At 39.3% G+C, this 27040-nt stretch overlaps 3 protein-coding genes across 9 annotated transcripts in view; 1 reads left to right on the top strand and 2 right to left on the bottom strand.

The window, feature by feature from the left end:
* Positions 1-1046, bottom strand: part of kiaa0586 (KIAA0586 ortholog) — a 490003-nt gene extending 488957 nt beyond the window's left edge. For both annotated transcript variants that reach the window (XM_048537548.2, XM_048537549.2), the window contains exon 1: positions 102-1046. In XM_048537548.2, the coding sequence (XP_048393505.1) occupies positions 102-309 (208 nt within the window). In that variant the 5' untranslated portion in view covers positions 310-1046. The remainder of the gene's footprint in view (positions 1-101) is intronic.
* Positions 173-8441, top strand: timm9 (translocase of inner mitochondrial membrane 9 homolog). 6 transcript variants are annotated; one of them, XM_048537555.2, is made up of 5 exons: positions 1383-1589; positions 4544-4712; positions 5722-5796; positions 5896-5991; positions 8014-8441. In XM_048537555.2, the coding sequence occupies exons 3-5, from the start codon at positions 5761-5763 to the stop codon at positions 8149-8151; spliced, it is 270 nt and encodes an 89-aa protein (XP_048393512.1). In that variant the 5' UTR covers positions 1383-1589; positions 4544-4712; positions 5722-5760; the 3' UTR covers positions 8152-8441. The 6 variants fall into 6 exon arrangements, with proteins under 6 accessions (XP_048393513.1, XP_048393515.1, XP_059505165.1 ...); XM_048537556.1 differs by lacking the exons at positions 1383-1589; positions 4544-4712 and adding an exon at positions 173-299; XM_048537558.2 differs by lacking the exons at positions 1383-1589; positions 4544-4712 and adding an exon at positions 471-580.
* On the bottom strand, positions 8306-27040 carry LOC125455478 (mitochondrial import receptor subunit TOM20 homolog). The gene is made up of 5 exons (XM_048537553.2): positions 26861-27040; positions 20873-20922; positions 15003-15084; positions 9954-10096; positions 8306-8510 (listed from the first exon to the last, which is right to left on the bottom strand). Exons 1-5 carry the CDS (start codon positions 26985-26987, stop codon positions 8457-8459), a joined length of 456 nt encoding a protein of 151 aa, XP_048393510.2. The 5' UTR covers positions 26988-27040; the 3' UTR covers positions 8306-8456.

Here is a 27040-nt window from a genome sequence, read left to right as displayed (position 1 = left end):
GAAGCGTTGGTAAAATATCAATGCCTAATAACTAGATTTATACAAAACAAACAGCATTTTAACCAAAGTAAAATTAACGTTGGAGAAGATTGAACGTTAACCTGATGTTCCTCCTGACACATTTCCATCGGATGTGTTTTTGTTGCCCCACGGTTTATTCACTAGCAGAGCGGGTGGAATGTAAACTGGCTCTTCAGCAGCGGACGGGGAAGTAACTTCACGCAACTTCTGCACCGAAATTCTGACTCTGCTGGCAGTCCCAGGTTGCCAGGCACTGCCGCCTGCCGCTACATTCACCGGTACTTCCATTCTCCTCCAGCAGATTTTATTCGCTACCGGAGATGAAATTTATTTCGCGATTAATGACGAGTAGAGAGCTATATCACTCAGCTTGGGCCCCGGGCCCAATCCCGCCAAACATCTGCTGCTTCCCGCTTCGCAAACACCACTTGGCTGGAGTTTCAAAATAAAACTCGATGTGGGTCGACAGTCGCCTGGACCTCGCCGCCCGTTTAAATTAAAGCTTAGACAGAAACGCAACCAGTGCAAACCACTCGGTAACAACCGGGAGCTTCCCCAAGTAAGGCGGCTTGATTGCGTCTCTAGAGGCGACAACAGAACATGATCCGTCTTGTTAACAGACTAAGGTGGAATCGCTCCTCCCTGAATGGGGGTCTATTCTGGTTTGGAGGAGAAAGGGGAGTTGCAGCAATGCTGTCCTAGTTTTGGGGAGGGAGACGAGGCTTAGATGCGAATGCTTATCCGGATTTTAGGAGAGAGACGTGTTGTGGCTCCTGTCCGGGTTCTTCATTGTAAGAGGGAAAGGCGGCGGATCTCTTTCCGGGATTTTTATTTGGTGGTGGGTGGGTTGCTGCTACTTTCCGGTTTCGTTTAGTGGGGTTTGGGGGTTGTTGCTGCGGTCGGCTTTCTTTTGGGTGGGATGTCTGGATTTGAAAAGTCCTGGGTTCTTGTTCGGGATGTGAGAGGTATTCCTACCTGGGGCTTGTCCGGGTTTCGATTTGGTTTCGGGGCGGGGGGGGGGGGGGGGGGGTGTGGGTGTTACTGCAGATCCTGCTGGAGACTTTCGGGGCAAGAGGAAGGACTGCTGGAACTCCTGTGAGGAGGTATTTTGAGGTAGGAGGGTTTAATGGGTTCCTGTCAAGATTTTGTTTTGAGAGGGTTGGTACTCCAGAGATTTGCGCACAGATTTCGTTTTACTTGTTAATCTAGGGAAGGGGCAGTCCTGGGGTCTCTGCCCGGCGCCGTTATTTCTGCTCGAGCTGAAACTTGGTTACAAAATTCAAAAAAAGGCTGGAGCTTCATCCGGGTCCTGCCACACCGTTAATCCATGGCCCCGCCCCTAAAGAGAGCAAAACTAGTCTGAGATTCTCAGCACGCGCTTTCCATCATTCGCCGATTATTTAGCTTTCCTTCCGTTTAAAAATAAATCTGGTCAATCTGAAGTCCGTTCCTTAAAGCTCTCTAATCTGCGGCCAATGAACTGCACGGAGCTGAATTATTTTATTGGATTGATGACATTAGTGAATGTGCGACTCGGAGTGTGAATTTACGGCGGGAAGACGGTTCCGGTAAGTCATGGCTCCAGGAGTGGTTCATTGAACAGAGAGGTCCCACGACTGAAAATGACAGTAACTTGACTGCAACAATCACTCAACCCGCTGCGGCAGGACAAGTCCCCATGTCGCTTCACTGACAGTAGTAACCGTCCCAGTGCTGTGGGGGAGGCGACGGACTATTGCTGGAGGAGCTGAGTCCATGCTCCCACGTTCTTCCCCTCGTTACTGGGAATTTGTGAGCAATGCTCATCGAGTCCCCTTTTCTAGAGATAGCCAGAAAACCAACGCCAATAACTTTTCTTCCCATTTGAAAACTATGATCACTTATGTCACTCAGAATCTACGTTTGCCCCTGTTGTAAATCTCAACAACACGCTGCCCTTTGCCAACATTGTCCGAAAACGCCTTGTAGCTATTCAAATTACACTCCCTCACCGTATCCGTGGATAACAAAGAATTCGTGTGCAACATCCAGCTGTGTCGCCGCCACCTCTTTTTGGTTCCTCTACTGCTACTAAATTATCAGATTGCTTGTCCGAAATCCAATACTGAATGATCAGAAGTTGCCTCCATTTAAATATTGGGAACACCAAAACTATTGTCCTTGGGCCCTGTTACATATTCCATTCCCTAACAAATATTCACTTCTTCTTTTCTATGGCAATTTAGGTTCAATCGACCTGTTCTTAACTTCGGTGTTGTAGTTGATCCCACAATGTGCTTTCACTCATATCTTATTACAAACACTTTACATTTCATTGTCACCCAAGTCTTTCCTATCTGTTTATCTGCTGCTGAAATCTTTGTCCACATCTTTCTTACCTCTAAACTTGACTGTTCCAACATATTCCTGGAGCTTGGTCCAGTTTATGGGTCCATCGTGTCCTTTCTGCACTATTAAACCATCAATCCTGCATGTATTTTGCAATTTCTACTCGCTCAATCAGGACATCTCCTCATCCACACCAACAGTATTAAGAGTGCCTCTCATTTTAGCCTCTCTTAATATCTGCCCCTGTCATTCCATGGGGAAAACAGCCCCAAATAGGGCAGAGTCAGGATGCGTGGTGTGCTTCCTGTCATTTGGCTCCTCATTCCTTCAGACTGCTTTGAGCTAGGCCGAGAATGGTACGAGTGGCTTGCCTTTAACTTACTGTGTTGTGAACTCCTGAGCAAAGGTTATCTCCGTTTGCGCAACAGAGGCTTGTTGACAGTTATTTTCCTGGTTTTGTGTCTGTGCAAAATGACATGGTAAGATAGCAATAGTATGAGCCTGGTATCTCTGGCTGAAGAGGCAATGACAAGGCAGGGATGCAATACATAGGCTCAAAATGAATGCTACGACAGTGAGCAAGCAGAGTGTAGAGATGCAGCCTGGACAAGTCCATGAGTGCAGTGTCGTTGCAGTACCATTACAATAATTGTGTGTGGATGTAGCTCAAGATGCAGCACTGAAGTGCAGAAGCACCTGTAAATGATCAGATTGTGCCATGAGGGTTCTTGGAGACTGGCATATCAAATGGCAATGCCTACAGATGTAGGTATGTATGGCCACTGCTGATGCATTTGATTTGATTTACTTTTAGTACAGAGCATTTTGTTTTGTGAGCAGTACAGGCAGATCAAAACATACAGGGCATATACAGATTATAGGATATTTAGATAAGAGCGAGACATACAAGGTTACGGCTGCATAGGAGGTGCACAAAAGCAAGATCAAAATTACATTTGAAATTAGAGATGTCCATTCAACACATTGCAGCAGGGATGAAGCTGTTCTTGAACCTGTATGTATGTTTAAGCGCCTGTATCCTGTCATGGAAGAGAGTATTAACGGGGCGGTGGGGGGGTACTTTGGCAGCCTATGGCAGTGAGAAGTGCAGATGGAGCCCATGGAAGAGAGGGTGCTAGCCTGGGCTGTGTACACAACTTTCCGTAGTTTCTTACAGTCCTGGGCAGAGCAGTTGCCATACCAATCTAGTACGCACCCAGAAAGAATGCTTTCTATAGTGCATCTGTAAAAATTGGTGAGGATTCTTTTGCAATTTCCTAAGCCTCCTGAGGAAGAGGAGGCATTGTCGCACCTTCTTGACCATGGCACCTACCTGGATGATACAGGATAGACTGTTGGTTATCGTCACTCTTAGGAACTTGACACAGTTGACCCTCTGCACCTCAGCTCCATTGCTTTAGATAAAGCTGTATCTTCCTCCTTTCTACCTCGTCAATGATCAGTTCTTTAGTTTCTCTAACATTGAGAGAGAGATTATTATCATTGCACAGTGACACCAAGCACTCATCTCCTTCCTGTATACTGACTCATCGTTGTAGGCCAGATATAAAACATCAGCAAACTTGTAGTTGCAGTTTGTACGAAATTTGGTTACAGCTGTGAGTATACAGGGAGTACGGTAGGAGACTGAATATGCATTCTTGTGGGGCGCTGGTGTTGAGAATTATGTCAGAGGAGGTGCTATTGTCTGTCTTCTCTGATTACAGTCCATGGGTCAGGAAGCTGAAGATCCAGTTAGAGGTCTGAGTCTTGAGATAGTTTGGTTTGGATTAGTGTTGAAAGCAGAGACGTAGTTGGTAAGTGGGAGCCTGACATAGAGATTCTTATTATCCAGATGTTTCCAGGTTGAGGACAGGGCTAGGGAAATGGCGTTCACTGTGGACCTACTTCAGTTGGCAAATTTGAAGGGATTGAAGCAGGCCCGGAGGCTAGAGTTGATGGTGGGCCATGACGAACCTCTCAAAGTACTTCATGATTACGGAGGTCCGAGCCACGGGGCGACAGTTGTCGAGGCACTGTGCACGAGTTTACTTTGGTACTGGGGTGACGGTCTCCTCGAAGCAGCTGGGGGAACTTCGGATTATAGCAAAGAGAGGTTAAATACTTCAGCGAATACTTCCGCAGAGTGATCAGAGTGCACAGCTATGGACTCGCATCTTGTCATTTTCCTCAGGTTTACTCTCAAGAAGGCTCATCTGATGTCTACAGCGGTGAATGTGGGACGAGGTGCAACAAGTGCTATTAGGGCTGGTGACAGTGCCGCTGGCAATCTGCTTGAACAGAGCATCAAAAGCAATAAGTGCATCAGGGAGGCATTCTGTTCTGCTTCATTTTCTATCTAGGTATGTCATGGTTGTGCACTTTGATATTGGTGCCTGCTTCCAACATGAAGGTCATTCGGAACAAGTGGCAAGGTGAATTAACCAACTGCTTGTTCTGGTAGCCGTACAAGTGTGATATGATAGGAGTCTGAACATTAAGGCAGGTTGAGCCATTACCAAGCATTAATCCCCACATTGCTTCTCACCATGCCATTTGCAAAAAACTTAAGGCATGAAACTATCTTGTCATGATCTCTGCCATATATTTCAGCATGTCATTCAGACCCATAAGATTCCATCCCCTAACTTCGTATGCTCCATCATTGACGATATCCTGAGCCCTAAGACCTGAAATTTCATTCCTAAACCTCTACATTTCTTCCTCATTTAAAGTGTTCTTAAAACATACCTGTTTAACCTTTGGTCCTGGAACAGTATAGCACAGGAACAGGCCCTTTAACGCTCTATGCCAACCACAGTGCCATTCCAAACTAATCCCATCTGCCTGCTCTTGGTCTGTACCCTTCTTTCCAACCTGTTCATGTCTAAATGCCTGTTTAACATTGCTATTGTATCTGCTTTTACCACTTCCCCACAAGCGTGTTCTAGGCACCTACCACCCTTTTGTGTTTTAAAAAAAAAAGTTTGGTGTCAAATTTAAATAGAAGCATTGATGAATTTCCTCAAAGTTATCAATGATTACTTTCTACTGGTACCCCTGGTTTTGATACCATCACCAAGTAGAAATATTTTTGTCAACCTCATCAATACCTTTAATAATCAATAACTATTTAACTCTCAACCTCTGCCTTCTAGACAAAGGGGCCTTTTTTGCCAATAGGAGAAACTGCAATTCTGATATCACTTCTGTGAATTTTTTAGCAACTTTGCTGGTTCCTCCGTATCCCTTTTTCAAATGGAGATCAGAACTGCAGTGTTTCAAATGAGTTCTAATGAAGGTTTTATACAAATCAAATGTGACATTTCATTGCAATTCTAATGTGTGTCTATTGAATTGCTTTATTGCCAGATACAATAAACTTTCCCAAGATCTAAAAGCATAGTTGTAATGGCACAAATATCAGAGACAGACCAGATAAAACAGGTAAATGTCTTTTAAGGTTACTTTAATATTGAAAGTTAGTAAACATATTACTTAAGGTAACAGGATTTAATATGTTCATTTTTTCTTGCTCTTGCACAGTTTAAAGAATTTCTGGGCACGTACAATAAACTGACTGAGCACTGCTTTATGGATTGTGTAAAGGACTTCACAACCAGGGATGTAAAAACAGAAGAGGTATATTCCCTACTATTTGTATTGTGTAAATTTTAAAAATCAATACATTCATTATGCAATATGACATCTATTCAACCGCTATTGTGAAAGAATTGAAGAATCACACCCTAGCTATAATTTTAAAATGATACACAAATGATTGCTAATATTCTCCACTTAAGACTCTGAAACAAGGCCATTAATTTTTACACTCATTCATTTGGGATAATTCAGTTGAAATGTCATGTCATTGAGAGCCTTAATGCTTTAATAATCAGAATATGGGGTTCAAAGAGGTTGTGGTATATCAAATATGGTGTAGTCCCCAGTGCAAAAATTGTTAGAAATATGTATTCATCCTGACTAAAAACTTCTGAATACAGTGAAGTCCTGCTGTTCTCAGAGCTGTCAAGCTTAAAAACCTTGCAAATGTGCAATAAATAGATAGGTTCCAACCATCCAAAAATTGGTGCGTAGAATGCAAGACCATATAACCAGTTGTTTTCAATCAATGTAAGTGTGCTTCTGGGGCAAGACAATTAAAATATAACGGATCACACTTTTACTTTTTTTTAAAAAGAGTTCTCTAGCAATGCACAAAGTGCTCCAATGGGTAACAAAACTGCTAACATGTACAGCCTATACTTTCTCATCTGTGAAATATGCCATGGACATCATCTATATCTTAGTTAGATACTCATTTGGATGCTCTCATTTTTGTTGACTCTTTTTTTGGTAAAACTTTTGTGAAGTAATACCAAACACTATTTTGTGGATAAGTGAACTTGTGCGGGGCAGGACTTCACTGCATCAGCAGAGAACAAATTTTAAACAAACCTTTTTATTTCCTCCTTCTGTTTTCATATTCCCGTAGGTTAGAAATAGGGGTCTGAAATGGCACACTTTCAATTCTTTTCACCATTCTTCAAAATTCATTGCTCTTTCGAACTAACCTGAGATCCTTTTTCTTACTTAAAAGCTTCAAGCAGAAAGAGAATGCAAACTAGAAAATCTAATGGACCAATATCAGAAAATCACGAGGATATTAATAAATAGTTTTATTTCTGCTTTAAGGAAACCTTTCTGGTGTATTGGCCAGAATATTTTTCCAACTTTTCAAATCATTTAATCTCATTGTGCAGTGTGATCTGTTATTACAGGGCAGTTGTAAAATAATCAGAGTCGATTGTGAAATTTGACCTGGATACAAGTTAAAGTGTATAACATAGTTAATAATGTACTCAATTGAAAACTGAAGTTTTAAAAAGGAAATGTTCAAACTTCTATAAAATAAGTTGTTTTATTATGTTGCTGATGGTCATAATTCCAACTGCTGCACAAATACAGAAAATGTGCCATTTCAAAATGTCCAGGTACTGTGATTTTTTTTTTCTTGGTCAAACCTTACCCTTGTGACTCAAAGCTAAGTCTTAAATTAATAAATTCCTCCGTATTTCATCACAAGCAGTTGGAATTTCCACTCCAGCCATTTAATTTCCAAATGTTGAAGACTGTGGTGAGGAAAAAGTCCAAGCAAATACCAAACACCCTAGTTTGTGATCTACACAAGGAATAGGAAAAGCAGAAGTGTGATTCTTTAGGACCATTCTGTATTCAATGCAAAATACAAAATTGGGTTTGCCAAACTTAGAAATTGCTTATCTGCTTTTTAGGGAATATTTACAAGGAGATTTTAAAAGATTATTAGGAAAAATTTCTCAATTCCTTTTCTGGTTATCCACCCCTGTATTTAACATCTTTTCAATAGCATTTGTGAACAGATATGCCCATAGTGTATTAAATTTCTTGATCTGAAATATCCAACTGGATATGTTGCTCAAGTATGTGGAGCATTGTTCTGCCAACTGCTGTCTACTAGTAAGGTCTGTTTGCATGCACATACAGTCAATGGGTGGGAGGTGTGTAAAAGCTTAATTTTATGCTAGCTTCAATGTTCTAGCAAGTGTGAACTACAAGAATCTTAGTTTTTGAGATTTACTAGTTTAATTTGCAGTTTCTTTTGGTTTTTTTTGTTCAATCCAGGTGACCTGTTCAGAACATTGTCTACAGAAATATCTGAAGATGACCCAAAGGATATCAATGCGCTTTCAGGAATATCATATTCAACAAAATGAAGCTTTAGCAGCTAAAGCAGGACTGATTAGCCAACCTCGAATATAAGAATGGACCAATAATGTCAGAGCTCAAATGAATCATAAAACATTGGTGGACTAATAGTCACATTTTAAAATGTCCAAAACACTAGCGCCCATTAAGATGCTACTGAAATGAACATTCTTAGAATCAAGAAAAGGTGAATGGAATCAAGAATTCATTATGCGTGATGGACCAACATTACTGGTTTATTTTGAATGTGAATGGTACACCTTTGAATTGTTTGTAAACTTAAGTCTACAGTGATCACTGCATTTAAGGTTCACAATGATGGAATAAACCTTGTTGGAGCTGAAGATGGTGTAAATCTTTCACTCAACGTCATCTTCTACCAAATGCTGTGCAGTCATACCTGCGAGGAAACGCTGAAAGAAATTCACATTTATTTATCAGAAAAAAGCAAGTGTTCTGTTCTCTCATTAATGGAAAAATGTTTAGAAAAAAGGTGTTAGATGTATTGATTTCACTTTACACTGGTGAAAAAATATTTCAACTTTCCTATTACATGTTTGGAAAGTAACAAGTTCTTTGTTGTAGTATACATTTTCTTCCAAACATAGTCCTATCAAATCCGTACACCAACAGGACAACAACAGAACATTCACTTCAATCTTCACATTTGCTTAAGATTGTCAAATTTTCACATACCTTCTGCTTTAGGAAACAAAATAAAAACTCAGCTGCCTTAGTACCAGCTCAATTACTAATAAAAATGTTACATAGCAAATAGGTGTACAGAAAACATTGAGGGAGTAATATAGAGCCAATCTTGAATGTTCTTGTTAGCTACTCATTTTCCACAAATTCAGATTTACATTGGTCTTCAGGTAGGGTTTTTTTTTTAAAATTAAACAGTGACTATAATACCAGTTAGGAATGACAAATTCTTATTCCATTGTAGTTTCGTGGGTAACATATTTTCAAGTAGGTTTGGTATGGTCTTTAGCTATGGTAAAAATGTTTTCAATGGTATAAGCAAGCTTCTCTAGTTTTCAAAACAAAGTGAGTTCGGTTTTACTTGTGATTTCAACTAATTGTTTGTCGCTTAATTTTCCAAAACAGTAAGAATAAGTAATACCAAATAACTTCTCAGACAACTTTGCAATATCAAAGGTGAAACTGAAACAGTCTTTTAAAAACTTTGGGAGCAAAAAGAAGTCTTCAAGTAAATTAGCCTCGACCAGAATGTCAAACCTATTTATGTAGGCAGCTACAAATCAATTTTTCTCTCAAAATCCTTGTGCTCACCATCTGGTTTTCTTTCTGTTGCATGCACTCCTGCATGAGATCGCCCTTCTCTCAGCCCCACACTACTTCGCACAATCTCTTATTCGTGCATTTCAAAGCCCAGTAGAAGGTTAGATAGGGCAGCTTGCATTATAGCTCCAGCCTGTCTGTTGGCCAATCCTGGTCTAGATGATTTGAAACATTTGAGTTCAATTTCACTGTTGCTAACTAGACAAAATAGGTCTTTGAAATTTATGAATGATGGAGTAGACTCCACAGAGTCAAAACGCTCCAGCATTTAATGCTATCATGGCTGGTATAGGGTTTCAACTCCACTTCCCTATCCACTCCCAATATGCTAAAAATCTCTCAGTCCTGGCTTTTTAATATTCTTTAGTGACCAGTTTGAAGGTGATTGGATTTCAAAATCCAAAAACAAATCAATTTTTGGAGAACCTGAGCTAATCTGTTGGTCATCTACTATAGAACATTGTACTTTCTGAAAGTTTTTTTTAATTTTCAGCTAATTATCCATACATGCATACAGTTCAAATGCACACAAAAAATGAATATTAGCATACCTGTCTTACAACGGGCAATCTTTGGATGAGCATTTGAAACACTGGATGTGGTAGTGTCTGCTGAAGAACCTGCAATAGTTGCTGTGGCTGACCACATACCGATACAGCATTACTTAAATGATCAACTCCCTTCTCATAGTCACCTAAAAATCAATAGAGTAATAATCAAGTTATAGATTAGTAACATAGGTTGAGAGTTCACGCATCACTTCAGTAAATTAAAATGAGTTTACTAATTCCGGTATTTTAAGAGCTGGGCCCAGAAAAAATCATCTTAAAAGGAGCTGGATTTCAACCGGTTTAACACTCAGTGCCTCTCCCTGGCCTATATACATGAGTCAAGTCCCCACATCAACTTATTAATTTCCTCCAAAATGGAAAAGAATAAAAACTCTACCACTAGCAGAATGGATGTTTGAGGAAGGCTCAAAAAACATCACCATCACATGGCAATTAGAAATGAGCAATAAATGTAGCCTCTCAGGTATTGCTCATGCAGAGAATTTATATTAATATTTTAAAATATTTTAATTTAGGATGTATTTTGTTAATTCATTGAGTTAGTAAATAGTAACTACGTTCTAGTCCTGAAGACACTTGCATTCTCTAATAACATTTTTCAAGTTTGTGCATCAAAAACTCTAGTGTGCGTAGCATTAAACCACACAAACCTCCACAGCTACATCAGATCCTGCATGATCCAAATCAATAGTTCCAGTCAGGGTTAAAAGATGCAAGAGTACCCAACCGCTGGCAGCTCATGGCTTTTAATTCAATACATACACAAAAAAAGTGATGAAACCTTGCTCTCTGTCTACATAGTTCAACAAACCATACTTCCACATCAAGCTTCAAGTTTTCTATTTGCAACAGATTTAAATTTATGTGGAAACTACAAACATTGATGACAAAGAGGGAGGGGTTAATAGAAGACCTGACTCTCAATATCTATTTTCTCACACTTATCAGTTTTCTTCTGGTTATTCAAAAATCATAACAATGAATGGAAGTGAAAGGCTGTTTAAACAGCAAAACTGATTCACTGTGATTACTCAACATTGAAGATATATATTTAAAACAATATTATCTTTTGGGGTTGCTCACAAATTCTAGCCAAGTGGAACCAAAGGATTTGAGGCTGATCTTCAGAAAACCCTAATTATACTCTTCAGAAACTCATTCAGCCAGAAGGTTGATCTTTTGTTGGATTCTGAGTTGTGTGTTATTCCTTGTGCAACAGTTCCATTTTTCCAATTTCCAAATTAGGCACCTGGATTTCTAAATACAGGTAGGTACTTCATTGTACTTAGCAGTCTCCTAACATACAAATAAAGTACTAGAACCAAGTGGATATGATTAAAATAGTTGCCTCTATTAAGCCACAGTTGGTTTAGCTGATGTCAGACTACCATCGCAGTTATTTTGTTTTCAACATTTCAAAATCAGAAAATAAGACACTTTTCCCTCAAACCAAAAGTACATCTATGTAATCTCCATTACATATAGAATGCAAACTGCATTACCACCCGAGAAACTCAACAACATTTTTTACTCATAACCATTATAATGAGATAACATTAAGGAAAACAAGCATTTATGGGGCAAAAAAAAAGCTAGCTAATGCAAGTACACCATGTCATGATTTTTTTTAAAAAAGGGGAGATTTTGTGCGTGCCAACTACTGCACCAAGTATAAGCAAAATGTAAAAGGTGACTTTTAGATCATACACAATTGGGTTGATTTGTTCCAGGTATGACACTAACCAGCAAAGAATTTCCCCCCACTTCACTGGCAGTTTTCCAGTCTTTGGCACTTTTCCAGAATATGGAGATTCTTGGAAGATTACTATCATTACATCCACTACCTCTGTAGCTACCTCCTTTAATATCCTAAGATGCATCCCATCAGGGCCTGCAGGGGTCTTCAGCCCCATTAATTTCCTCATATTTTCTCTGGTAATAATTTTTGTATTATTTCTTCTCCTCCTTCTGCCCCTTGACTATTTAGTAATTTTAGAATGCAATGACAGTCTTCTACAGCCAAGTGTTTACTTAGCTTCTCTGCTATTTGCTGGTTCCCCATTACTACCCCAACTTCATCTCCTCAAGGACTTCTGCTCACTTTGGCTTCTTCCTTCATACACATTTATTTAAAACTCTTGCTGCCCATGTTGATCTTACTTGCAAGTTTACATTTGAAGTTTTTTTTCCCTTTTTTGATTTTATTTTGTTCTTAAAACTTTTCTAATCCACTGGTTTACCATTAATATTAGGTACAGTTTAGGTTTTCTTTCAATTGATACCATCCTTAACTTCCCTGGTTAACTATGATTGGCCTAACCCCTTCCTAGAATCCTTCTTCCTCACTTGGAGACATCTTTGCTGTAAAACATGAACTATTTTCTTAAAATCTGCCATTATTCCTCAACAGTATATGAGATTAAACTCCTTTTCTAGTCCATTCTAGCCAGCTCCACCCTCATTCCTTTGTAATTACCCTTAAATGCCCTTAAGTTGTTTCCAATACTAGCTCCTCCCCTCCAAACGGAGTGCTAAATTCTATCATGTTGTGGTCACTGTTTCTTTGATGTTTTTTACTTGAGCATCCATGACAATGTAAACTTCACAACTTTAAGAACTTAATACATTGAAACAATCAGCAATAACTCATTCTGAGATGAAAGGGACAAAGAAGCTGTTACACAGAGACTAAAAGCAATTAGCCATATCTTGGCAAGATTACATAAAATTGTTTTGGCACCTGGATGATTTATCGCCACACTGCCCTGCAGAGGAATTTAAGAAGTTAATTACAGGAAAAGCTATGTTTTAAACAAACAGCTAACCCCAAATCTAACAAGGAATGAGGGAGCTACTTCTGACAAGAAGGCAAGCTACAGACTTGAGGTCTCCAGGAAAGTAATCAAAGGTGGGGATGAAAGAATCCATTGAATCATCAATAATGTCACACCACAAATTTGAAAAAGAGAAAAATGTACAAGAATCCAACACCAGAATTCTCCCTTTGCGTAACTTCGAAGAACAAGACTGCACAAGGATCGAAACCTGGACACTTAGAGACAGAGCTGTTGGTGAAATCCCGGCCAGATTCCATCATTGATCATGTGCTATTCAAGTTGAGTTGAGGTTTAACTTGCTTAGTTAAGCCTTATTTTGGTCGCTAAATGCAATTAAGTTCAAATCAAATTTTGTACCAGACTCTGAGATTTCTTAATAAGCAGCCGAATTAAAAGTAACTTGTAGTGCTTTTCCCACAACTTACAATTTATTAAAAACTTGCCTTATTACATTTCACCAGATCCAAAACAGCCTGATTCCATTGGATCTGCAATATACTAGTCAGGACAGTCTCCGAGACTATACTTTATGAATTCTTCCTCACATTTCCTCTGTCAATGTGACCACGTGAACATTAAGATCACCCATGAGTAACATCCTGCCTTTGTTGCATGTCCTCAAGATCCTTATAGTTAGGAGGCATGCAGAACTCCATCTCAGTGTCTAGCTTTTCTTTTTTGTTTTATACCTCCGCCTGTATGAATTCTACACCTTCTGATTCAACATCATTTTTCGCTCAAAACAAATTGCTGGGATAACTCGGGTCCCACAGCTTCTATACATAGAAATTAAAGTTAATGCTTAAGACCCAGTGACCCTTTTTCAGAACTCAGTAACTGTCTCCAGCTCAAACTCACCCTACATGCTTTCCAACAGCAGTTTCATACTTTCTGATTTGAATCCACCCATGAATATCTCCATGATGTACATTGCTCCTCAGAGAGCTGTTCTTGCCACATTGAGACCTACACTCTGTGCCTTGCATTGCAAAGTAGACTTGCAATCTCCCTCTCCATAAGCACTGGCTGAACGCTGCCCTGCGTTAACCCCCAGCTCCAATTCATTCTGTGGCTTATTCCATGTGTCAACAAAAACACCTCTTCTTTTCATCTCAGGCATAAGAATACCAGATGCAACAATCTAGAGATACCCGTACCCTCGGGAACCTTACTTCCTCCCTTCCCTTTCCCTCTGACTCCATCCCCTCTCCTCACCCCATCTCCTGTCATGTATTTACTATGCCTTCCGACACTGAATATTCTGTACTCAGCAAAGATCTTAGGTTTATCCCTCTGTGTGCTTATCTCAATCAATTTCGAGTGCAACATGATGTTGAACTCTTCTTACATCACCTTCACCTGTGTCCATTTCTTTCGGCAAGAATCTTCTCCCTATCCCACAGACCCCTTCACCCACCTCCAACAGTGTCCTCCTCCTGGACTCCTCCCTCTGGCTTTTTACCTGTACTTGGTCTGTTCAAGAGTTCTGAAGGACCTTAGACATTGATTCAGTTTTCTCTCCACAGATGCTGCAAGAGTTTTCCCAGCAATTTCTGTTTCCGTTTCTGATTTCCAGCATCCACAGTTCTTTTTCTCGTTTAATAATTTTTTGCTGTCTTATTTATTCCATTCTGTATTAACAACGCTATCCATGACACTTTCCTTCCTATAAAAACAAAACACTGTTTCAAATTTTCATCATCCACAATCACAGAGTGATGGAGAAACTGAAAGCTGGTTCCATTTGGGAAGAGAAACCAGACATGAAATATCAACTTTGCTTCTTTCTCTATAGATACTGCCAAACCTGCTGAGTTTCTCCAGCACTGTGTTTGGTTTCACCTTTTGCTTCTTGTCTAACCTTTGAAAAGTCACAGACTCAAATATTTAGTTCCCAGCTCTGATCTCATTGTAACCATGCCTCCAAGGCAACTACAAGATCACACCAATTAACCTGTTTTTGTGCTGTTAACATATCTAGTTGGTTCCAGACAGTATGCACATTCAAGTAAAGAACCATTAATTTTGCCTTTCTACCGCTTCCTTCTTTTGACCTGAAACTTGCCATTTTTCTGGGGATTTTTTTTTTTAAATTCACTCTTGGGATGTGAGCATTGCCGGTTGACCAGCATTTATTGTCTGGTCTGGTCTCAAAAGAAATATATCATAAGCAATAATATTCAAGGTTTACCTCTTGCCAGCAATTCTTCTCCCAATTGGACCTCTTCGAGAAAAAACTTCTGTACAGCTTCAACATCTTTCAGATCAGGTAACTGAATTTACAAGTCAAAAAGAAGTGTGTCAATTCTAACATTTACTTGAAATCAAAAATGGAGAAAATGGCTATATAAATTTAACTTACTCCAACTATTATTCATGAATATAAACATGATCATTCTGGACCAATCTGTCTTGAATAGTTTGAACCTGCAATGAATCCATTATCTTCCTGTCACTACACTGCACAGCCAACTTGCTAATTCGTATTTACAGCATTAGGGAAATGTTACAATATCAGAATGGAGTACTTTAAATGTTAAACTGCTTCCCTGCTTAGCTAAATCTTCAACTGCACAACCTGAATAGCATCTTAACTTACGCTGTCAAGTCTGGTGACACCACCAAGAACAGTTTGGCTGATATATTAATTTGTTGTTTGCAAGGCCCCGTTGTTTGCAAGAATTGGTTGCCATTTTCAGCAACAGGAACTACAAAGTAATCCATTAGCTGTGGAAAAAAAATACTTTATGGAACACCCTAAGCAACCATGTAAACATAATTATCTAATGTCTTTCCTTCAGCCCATCATTTTTTTCTAAAAAATATTTAAAACTTCACACCAATTTTTAAGAATCTCAGACAATGAGCTGCAAGTAAAAAAAAACGAAGTCAGGAAGAAAAGACTGATGTAGCATTTTCACTGAATGGCAAATACAACTGTTAAGGCAGTTACACAGAAGGTCTCTAAAGCAGACAGAACAACTTTTAAATCAAGAAAAATGAGATGCACCTGAAAAGATAAAGGATTCAGAAATTTGGTAGAGAAGACAGAGGAGATTGATTTATGAAAAAGAAATAAGCCTCTTGGAGTCAATTGGGACTATAATATTATTTTGTGATTACATAACACAATGTAAAATCAGATGTACAAATTAAAGGTCTTCCCTACTTTTGTGTATGTTCAACCAACTAACAAACTCACCACAAAATACATTGGACAATATCTAGCATACTTTGTGAGATAAAGTAACTGTTTTTGATCATTAAGATAATTGTTTTTTCTACTATAATGGCTGTTACTGAAGTGAACATTTTTATGGCTATAGGCTGTTGTATTTCTCACCTACTTTGGGGAAAGTCTAAAACAGAGTGATATCATCACTGGGCTCATAATCCAGAATTCCAGCCTAACCTCTGTCCCAGGACAAATCTGGGATATAAAGATAGCCAAATGGCAACCATGTAAACACTGAAGGATGTTTATAAAACCCATCTCGTTCACTAATATCCTTTAAGGAAGGAAATCTACCATTCTTAACTGTCTAGCCGACTTAGGACTCCTGATCAATGTGATTAACTTTAAATGCTCTCTGGAGAAGCAATAAATGCTAACCTAGCCAGTGACGCCCACATCCAATAAATGATTCATTTTTAAAATTCTTTCATTATAAAAAGCTTTATGGTAAAATATGCTGTTATCTTGGAGTTTTGCGTTTCTTCACTTCTAACTTGTCCCTGAGCTTCACACATTTGTGCCTGAGGATTCAACCATTTCCACCCTTCTCTCACTATCCAAACTCAGTTATTCTGTGAACCACACCATCTGATTCTTCAATCCATGCCTCACAACTCCATTTTCTGGCTCTTGTGCAGACTGATCCGACCATCGTTTTCTCGAGCACCTTTGAGCTGGTCTATAAAACTATTGTTTCCATGCTCTTTTAAAAAAAATTCAGCTTAACCCATCCATCCTCTCTAACTAATGTCTCAAATACCCCTTTCTCCCCGCAATGATGTTCTGAAAAATCCTGTCATCTGTGAACTCTGCCTACGACTCCCAAAATTTCCCCTATTCAAATCTTTCCATTTTAGCATATGCCATTTTCACATCCACAGAACAACTCTAGGCATAGGTATGAATGTCTTCCCTGTTGACAACCATACGGCATTATTCCTCCTCACCCCACTGACTGCCTGTTTGATATGTACACTGAAAATGATTCACCTGCCTACAATGTTCATCAGTAGGTTTGACCGATCTTGGCTACCTGGACAAATATATTTATTACAGAAGCACTACCACTCTCTCTACATGATATTTCCCTTGAAACAGTCTATTCCTCTAACTTGAGCCTGGTGTACATTTCCTTCGTCCTTCATCCCACCACTGGTGGCACTGGTTTCAGTAATCTCACTGCTACTCCATGCAATTCCTTCACTTGATTCTTTTACCTCTGCACCTTCCTTAAATTTAAAAATAATCTAGATCATCTCAACTAATTTTCATTCACAGCTAATCTCTTACTTTCTAGTCCAAAGTTCATTTCCTTAACACCTATTTGTGAAGTCCCTTGAACCACTTTTCATCTTAAAAAATAACGTTAAATAAACTGAGGCAGCGATGAGTTCTAAAGCTCGTCAAATTCATATAGTGCTCTGTGGGGTATCTGCTATTATTAAATAAAAATGTTATCTATTAGCAAGTCACACAAAACCCATATTTCTTCAAACAATTTTAATTAAGAATAAGAAAATAAATTAAAACATATTTCAAACAGCAGTACAATATACCAATTCCTCAGAATTAGTAGATACCCTGAAACATGAGTTAATCAACTGAAAGAGAAACGAACATAATTGTTTTCACTGTACGTTGTTATTCACACGGGCACATCTGACACACTCCTCGGCTACACCACGAATAATTAAATAGCATCTTCCACAAACTCAACGCATTGTAGCATTTTACAAGCAATGAAACAATTCCTTTCATGTATAGCTAGTGATTGTTCCTCTTCTTCCTCTAATTATCAATTCTTTGACTTCCATAATTTAAGGGAGCATTGATTCAAACATATTATTTTAACATTGACACCATGGTGTCATCATGCAGATTTAGCATTTCACATAATGCCTGAACAATTGGACCCATTTCAGACATTCTTTTACTATTAGCAAACTTGTTAAAATCTTTACCTTTTATCTTATGTCTACTCTTTTTATAATCCTTTCTTGGCATTCCATTCACCACCTATTACAATACCTTCATGATTTTCTTTAAATACTGTTAGTCTTAATTTTATTACACACTTTTCTTTGTGGCTTGGTTTTAATCTCCATTACTTCTCAGGATTAAAGGCAGCACAATTAGGTTACACTCTATCCATCTCATACTTGAAGATGTCTCTCTGCTAGAGAATTACACCAATGCCCTCTTTGTTCTTAGCTATATTCACATGGAACTTGTCTCATTTTTAAAGTCTTATGCTATGACAGAATGTTTTATTAATCTTAAAAAAGCCACTGAAGAAGTGTGAGAAATGAGAATATTAGCCACGAATTTGGTGTGGTAATGACAGAATTTTGTTTTTTTTTACAAAGTGTTTACCATTACTCCCCTGAAACGGCCAATACTTGGAGTCCACAAATGCACAGAACAACACAGAATTCCAGAAGTTTCTGTCAGTGATTCTCTGTTTTTTGCACCCCCACCACCATATCACGGAAACCAACTAAAACTACAAAAAAATTCCATCATTATAAGGTTCCCCATGGAAGGCTCATTCAGAAGGTCAGGAGGAATGGGATACAGGGGAACTTAGCTGCTTGGATACAGAATTGGCTGGCCAACAGAAGACAGCGAGTGGTAGTAGAAGGAAAATATTCTGCCTGGAAGTCAGTGGTGAGTGGGGTTCCACAGGGCTCTGTCCTTGGGCCTCTACTGTTTGTAATTTTTATTAATGACTTGGACGAGGGAATTGAAGGATGGGTCAGCAAGTTTGCAGACGACACAAAGGTCGGAGGTGTCGTTGACAGTGTAGAGGGCTGTTGTAGGCTGCAGCGGGACATTGACAGGATGCAGAGATGGGCTGAGAGGTGGCAGATGGAGTTCAACCTGGATAAATGCGAGGTGATGCATTTTGGAAGGTCGAATTTGAAAGCTGAGTACAGGATTAAGGATAGGATTCTTGGCAGCGTGGAGGAACAGAGGGATCTTGGTGTGCAGATACATAGATCCCTTAAAATGGCCACCCAAGTGGACAGGGTTGTTAAGAAAGCATATGGTGTTTTGGCTTTCATTAACAGGGGGATTGAGTTTAAGAGTCGTGAGATCTTGTTGCAGCTCTATAAAACTTTGGTTAGACCGCACTTGGAATACTGCGTCCAGTTCTGGGCGCCCTATTATAGGAAAGATGTGGATGCTTTGGAGAGGGTTCAGAGGAGGTTTACCAGGATGCTGCCTGGACTGGAGGGCTTATCTTATGAAGAGAGGTTGACTGAGCTCGGTCTCTTTTCATTGGAGAAAAGGAGGAGGAGAGGGGACCTAATTGAGGTATACAAGATAATGAGAGGCATAGATAGAGTCGATAGCCAGAGACTATTTCCCAGGGCAGAAATGGCTAGCACGAGGGGTCATAGTTTTAAGCTGGTTGGTGGAAAGTATAGAGGGGATGTCAGAGGCAGGTTCTTTACGCAGAGAGTTGTGAGAGCATGGAATGCGTTGCCAGCAGCAGTTGTGGAAGCAAGGTCATTGGGGTCATTTAAGAGACTGCTGGACATGCATATGGTCACAGAAATTTGAGGGTGCATCCATGAGGATCAATGGTCGGCACAACATTGTGGGCTGAAGGGCCTGTTCTGTGCTGTACTGTTCTATGTTCTATGTTCTATTATGCTTATGCTTGCTGTAAAAATCCTTGAAAATGTTACAGCTATTGAATGAGGTGAGTTGAAATTTTAAGTATACTAAATTCACAACTACTGCTCAACATGCATGAATTCCCCGAAATACTAATTTTATAACAAATTTATAGGTCAAATTTCTCCTTAGATGATGAATCATTCCACATTTGTTTTTCTTTTTCTAAAGTTTGCTCTTATTTTAGTTTCTCTCGTAATTTTACCTGTTCTCTTAATGCAAGAGCATTCATTTATTTTGGTGTGTGAAAATCTAAGTATAGGTCGAATATTCAATGGTTTTAATTTCCTGACTTGCTGAATGTGAATGTTTCAATGTGACTGGCTCCTTATCTGCTTGCTGACGTCATTGCTCCTCATGTCAAGACATCCATTTAATTCAGTGCTAGATTTAAACTGCTGTCAAGAAAGAGGAACACCAAACCCACAGATCACTACACTTCTCTGGCCAGCTTCCTCAAGGTCAATGACAAGCACCTTGCTTCACCGCTAACCAAATCATTCACACGATCCAAAGCAAAGCTGTGTATATGTCAAATTAATGGTAAGCATTGTTTATATTCACCAGGAAATCAGTTGATGGAATGTGAGAAAAAATGGGAAATAGTTAGTACATGGATGTGAGTTTGCTCGCTGAGCTGGAAGGTTAGTTTTCAGACGTTTCGTCACCATTCTAGTTAACATCATCAGTGAGCCTCCGATGAAGCGCTGGTGTTATGTCCCGCTTTCTATTTATCTGGTTAGGTTTCCTTGGGTTGGTGATGTCATTTCCTGCATTGGTGATGTCATTTCCTGTTCTTTTTCTCAGGGGATGGTAGATGGGCTCCAAATCAATGTGTTTGTTGATGGAGTTCCGGTTGGAATGCCACGCTTCTAGGAATTCTCATGCGTGTCTCTGTTTGGCTTGTCCTAGGATGAATGTGTTGTCCCAATCAAAGTGGTGTCCTTCCTCATCTGTATGTAAGGATACGAGTGATAGTGGGTCATGTCGTTTTGTGGCTGGTTGGTGTTCATGTATCCTGGTGGCTAGCTTTCTGCCTGTTTGTCCAATGTAGTGTTTTAAACACAAGTACCTGCCACTCCCACAGTTCACAAGAATTTATACAGTATAATTCAGAACATCAAGTGCACAGTCAATCTTACCTTCCCGACAGAATCATTTTCTCTATCCTGTTTCTTCTGTTTTCTTCTTCCTACAATTTTTAAGAATCAAAATACCCATTTAAAATCATGGATGTATAAAATGCAAAATGGAATCGGATTTCTGAATTGAAGCAGAGCACACACAGTTACAATGAGGTTAAAGGCATCTTCTCATTAAGTCACTGAAAAGTAGGGAATATTGATTATGTATATATTAATTTATAATTTTGGTGAATAAATTTTAAGTTATCATTTTACATCAATTAACAATCGAGGCCCCACAAATATCCTTTTCCTCAATAATGGGGGAGCCCATCACATCAGTTCAAAACATAAGGCTGATATATTCACAACCATCATCGGCCAGTACTGGTAAATGGATGATCCATCTTAGCCTCCTCAAGAGGTCCTCAGCATCACAGATGCCGTTCTTCAGCTGATTTGATTCACTTATGATATCAAGAAATGGTCAGAAGCAATTCACACTGAAAAGACGATGGATTCTAACAACATTCTAGCAATTATACTGAAAATTTGTGCCTCAGAACTTGCTGCACTCCTACCAAGTAGCTCAGTATAGCTACAACACTGACATCTTCCCAACAATGCAGAAAACTGCTTAGGTATGTCCGAAACACAAAGAAGAATAAATCCAATCCAGTCAATTACTATCAATTTACTCTTCATGAATGACGAAGTGTTGGAAGATGTCATTAATAGTACGGTCAAGCAACACTTGCTACACAATACCGTCCTCACTGATATTCAATTTGGTTCCTCCAGAGCCATCCTGCCTCTGACCTCTTGACAATGTTGGTACAAACATGGAAAAAAGAGAGAGCTGAATTTTAGAGGTGAGGTGACTGCCCTTGAAATCAAGGCTCATTTGACTGTTGCAATAAGGAGGTGGAGCAAAACCAGAACAAGTGGGAATCAACAGCCAAACTCTCCACTGGTTAGTGTCACACCTTGCAAAAAGTAAGATGATTGAGGGGTCAGTCACCTCACCTCCAGGATCTCTCTGCTCAAGTTTCTCAAAGTTGCCCCAATCATCTTCAGCTGCTTCAAGGTCAGAAGTGAGGATGCTCGCAGAAGACTGCACAATGTTCAGCACCATTCACAACTCCTCAGACGCTGAAGCAGTCCATGTTCAAATGCAACAATACCTGTATAATATCAAGACTTGGGCCAACAAGTGGCAAGTAACATTTGTGCCACATAAGTGCTAGGCAACAGTTGCCTCCAGTAAGAGATAATCTAATCACTGCCCCTTGATACTTAATGGCATCACTATCAATATCCTGGGACTTACCACTGACAAGAAACTGAACTGGGCTAGTTATATAAACAATGAGTAGAAAAACTGGTCAGAGGCTTGGAATCTTGCAGTGATTAACTCACTTCCAGGCTGTTCAAAACCTGCTCACTGTCTACAAGGCACAAGTCAGCCATGTGCTGGAATATACACAACTTGCGTGAATGGGTGCAGCACCAACAACACAAGAAGCTTCATGTCATCCAGGACAAAGCAGCCTGCATGAGGACCACCATATACAAAAACATTCACTCTCTCCACCACCAAAGGTCAGTAGGAACAGCATGTACTATTGAAAAGCACTGCAGAAATTCACTAATGCTCCATACACAGCACCATATAGAAAGGCAGGGGCAGCAGATACACCAGAACATCACTTGCAAGTTTCCCTTCAACTCACTCATTATGCAGACTGTGAAATATATTGCTGTTCCTTGAACGCTGCTGGGTTAAAATCCTGGAACTCCCGCCCTAACGACATTCTGAGTGCACCACACATGAAGAGAACTGTAGCAGTCCAGAGCAGCTGCTCACCACCACATTCTCAAGTGCAAATAGGTTTAGGAGTTCAATACTGGCCCAGTCAGTGAAGTGCACACCACTGAATGAATACAAAAGCATGGTATACTTGCATGACTAATTACATTACAGCATCATTAATTAATTTTATGTGCATAAAGAACAGGAAGTAAACTCAAACCTGTTCTTTTCTCATATAACAATAATAACGTTGTGACCTAAATTTCCAAATTTAATTGCAAAGATGAAGTCGAGGAATAATAAACCAGCATGAAAATATTCAATTATTCCTATTTATGAAAAGATGATCTTTCTGTAGAACATTCCCTTTTATTGTATAGAAAACCAGATTGCTCTTTGACTCCTGTAGCAATACATGCCCAAATGTTGTTCAAATGTTCATTAAAATGTGGTTAGCTAAAAGTGCAATGATATGTCTATTCATAGTAGACCATTTAGGACGGATTTAAGGAGATATTTCTTCACCCAAAGAGTAGTCAGCCTGTGGAACTGATTAGCACAGGAAGCAGTTGATGGCAAAACACAATGTAATCAAGAGGCAGCTAGATATAGCACCTGGGCCGAATGGGATCAAAGATTATGGGGAAAAAGCAGGATTAGGCTATTGAGTTGGACAATCAGCCAGGACAGAGATAAATGGTACAGCAAGCTGAAAGGGCCAAATGGCCTCCTCGTGCTCCTACTTTCTAGGTTTCTATGTAATGATTAAATTATATATATTGTGCCCATAAATAAAACGTTTAGTTTGATGGACATAAAAGACAGCAAAGTTCCATTTCACATTACACCTAACAGCTGACACAGTATTCGTTTCATTAGATTCGACAAATTTTCAATTTTGAGTCAATATGTCTTGTCAAGGATTAAAAAAAGACACAAACTAAAGCCGAATTTCAGCACTTTAAACTGTGTCGATCTGGAATGTATAATTAATCAACTTAATTAATTAACCAAGTTTAATGATAACTGTGACTTTAAGTTAATTATATGCACGGAACTCATAAATACATGAAATACTACAAATTAAAATTGTGTCAAAATGTACACCTGAAAGTGAAAGATTTATAAAGCAGAGATAACACTATTTCCTTCCATTAAGGGATCCAAGTTGAGGGAAATTCAGGCAAATTTTTTTGATTTGAGTGAAATCTAATTAAGTTTACCTTCATGTTTCTCTAGTGCAAATTAAAAAAGTAATATGATACAGGAAAATATTTATTGTGACAATGAAATTTCCCAATTCTGTCAAAAAGCTTAGGAGTCTTACTTTAGAGGCAGTCAGAAGTTTTGTGAATGTCAATTTACAAGTTATATTATCGCTTAAGTTTTTTATAATTGAAATCTACTGCACAATAAGAGTTAATTAAAACACTAAATTCCAACTATTGTCTTGTTTCCTGTTAAACCTTAACATTGTTAGAACACAATTATACTACAAGTTAATGAACATTGCAGGAGGTTGCAAATTCACATCCACAAATTCCAATCTTGAGCAAACAGGAAAAAGAAAAATGGTGATAAAAGATAGGAATAAAATACAAGTTGATAAGTTACTCTCCAAGGGTCTAATTAAAAAATCTAAAGTGATTAGCAAAGTTTTGAGGAGTAAGATTTTTAGGATCTTGCCTGATCTTCTTAGCTAGGGAACACCCACAGCATGGGGTAAAAGGGGATCTTAAAAAGCAGCTGAGACAGAAATGAAACGTTATTTTTATTTATGGAAAATACACTACAACACAACTCTTTACAGTGTGAAATTGTAAAATACGACGTCAGTCTTTCGTGGATCCCAAAATCTATATTTAAATAGGATTCGTCCAGTGTGGCATTACAGCACACAAGTCAAGAAGTTCTCCATCTTACTAACTCCATAGAGACAGCAAAGGCAATTCAATTGACCTCAGCACCACTGCGTTAGAAGAAGAGTCAAATCAGAGTTCTGCAGCCTATATGCTTGCAAAGTCTGACTGCCAGGCACCAGATGAACACATCTTTGAATGGGGTCAACGCATACACATCAATTCAACTTCGGAAAAAACGTTAATTGATCTATTATTGTTCTTGTTAAGAAATACAAAGGAGATAAACTGGGAAAACATGGAAAGAATATATCTGAAAAAAACCTAAGGATTGTTCTCCTCCAAGCAAAGGAGATTTAATAGAACTATTTAAAATCATAGATTTTCTTGAGATAGTTTCACCTTACTGAATCTGTTTCCAATGAAAGTTGGAAAAACCAGAGGGTACTTATGCAGAAGGACCTGAACCAACAAGACAAAAACCTTTCTGTAAAGTATCCTTGGAAACTGGATGCACTGCATCAGAAGCAGACATAGATTCAATAGTAACCTTCAAAAGCAAATACCTCAATACAAAAAACAATGCCTTGAGCTATAGGAAAATTATTTTAAGCCTTAAAAAGGGGACAAGAGGTCAGGATTAAATGGATTTCTCTTTAAAGGAGCTGACACTAACTGAAAGGACCAAATACCATTTTGTGTTGTACTATTTAGATGTGGAGTTCAACAATACAAATAATCACATTAAACAGAGTGTAGCCAGTAATGCTGTGGAAATGTCACTGGGCTAGTAATTCAAAGATCCAGAGCTAACACTTTGCAGACATGGGTTCAAGAATTACCATGGGGAGTTTAAATTGAATTAATAAATCTGGGATGAAACTAGTCTTAGTAATAGTTGATTGTTCTAAAAACTCATCTGCTTTACTGGTGTCTTTTGGAAAGAAAGTTGTTACTGTACTCTCTACAATTGCCTCACAAGCCACTTTGTTGATGGGCAACACATTGGCCTTGCTAGTGATATCCACATTCCATAAAAGTGCTGCACCTCTATAAAAGTAATATTCACATCAATCAGTTAGACTAGTGCCCTATAAATTCAGGTACTCTAATAAATTTCACCAATTTGTTACAAAATTATCCATTTTGGAAATTCAGAACTTGAAAATACCAGAAGATCAGTTTCCAATTTGCCTCAATGCCACTCAGAATCGCTATTTCTGGGATAATGGGAACTGCATTGCTGGAGAATCCGAGATAACAAAGTGTGGAGCTGGATGATCACAGCAGGCCCAGCAGCATCTTAGGAGAAGGATCTAGGCCTGAAACATCAGCTTTTGTGCTCCTAAGATGCTGCTTGGCCTGCTGTGTTCATCCAGCTCCACACTTTGTTATCTCAGTATTTCTGGATTTAGTCTGAAAACCATTCCGTTTATTCTTTAATTTAAATAATCGTGTCCCTAACCCTGGTAGTTGGATTCAAGATGTAAACAAAGGGGGACATCAATTCTTAGCAAAGTAATGTCCCTGCCCTACTTCGTTATTGAATATAGGAGGACATCTACAGAAAACCAGTGAAACAACTGAAATCGCCGGTTTCGAGGGATAAGACGTGGTCAGTTGAATTTAATTCTCTTGCGAGGGACACCAACATCGCAAAGATGTAGTTACTGACGAAGTTTTGTTTCATACAGGTACGAGCGTCGATTACCTGTTACGCAATCAAATTCGATAAAGCGATAACAATTCATTCACACAAACGCCCGTTACGTTTTACCCGGTCTCTGAGCAAACTGTGTTCATTAATTTGTGCGTATGCTTGAGTTGTATTACCCCTCCCCCCGAGAATACACTCCACCACAGTTATTCTACTCGCAACCAATATTTATACGAATTTTTCGAAGTGCTGGAAACTTGAAATAAACACAAAAACCGCTGGAAATACTCAGCGAATCAGGCAGTCCCAAGAATAAATACTTCGATAAAACAGTTTTAAAACGAGCCGAAACTCACGTTATAAAGGGAGAACGTGCTGCAATGAAGATGCTTTAATTCCAGTTCTGACCCACGGCTCTTTAGAGAAGCTGCACCCTCCTGTAATTTAGCAAGATCATCGATGCTGGAAAAATCAACTTTGAGGGAACGATGCCGAGGCCCACGAGGGGTGTCTCTCATTCTAAATAAATTACATTTACTCCTGTAACTGAGCATGTCTCAGCAGGCTCCATCCTAATTGCAAGGGGGTTGAGTGTTGGTTAACAGGAGACAAACACCTGCATGTGTCTGTCGCTGGTAAGTGGGAGACGGTGAGCGAGGCCCGAGGGCAACACTTACTTTCGCGCAACTTTGCTCGGAAATCTGGGGCGCTTCTTCTTTTCCTGTCAAAATATATACAATAACCAATGAAGGCTGCTCCGAAGACCCCGGCCACGATCGCCCCCGTCTTGCCGACCAGCAGCATTTCCAACCCGCTGCCAGTTGGAGTTGCAGGCGCCAGCCCACTAACCCGACCCG

Source organism: Stegostoma tigrinum, chromosome 10 (genome assembly GCF_030684315.1).
Source record: "Stegostoma tigrinum isolate sSteTig4 chromosome 10, sSteTig4.hap1, whole genome shotgun sequence".
Lineage (NCBI taxonomy): Eukaryota > Metazoa > Chordata > Chondrichthyes > Orectolobiformes > Stegostomatidae > Stegostoma > Stegostoma tigrinum.
This window is presented reverse-complemented; position numbering and strand designations above follow the sequence as displayed.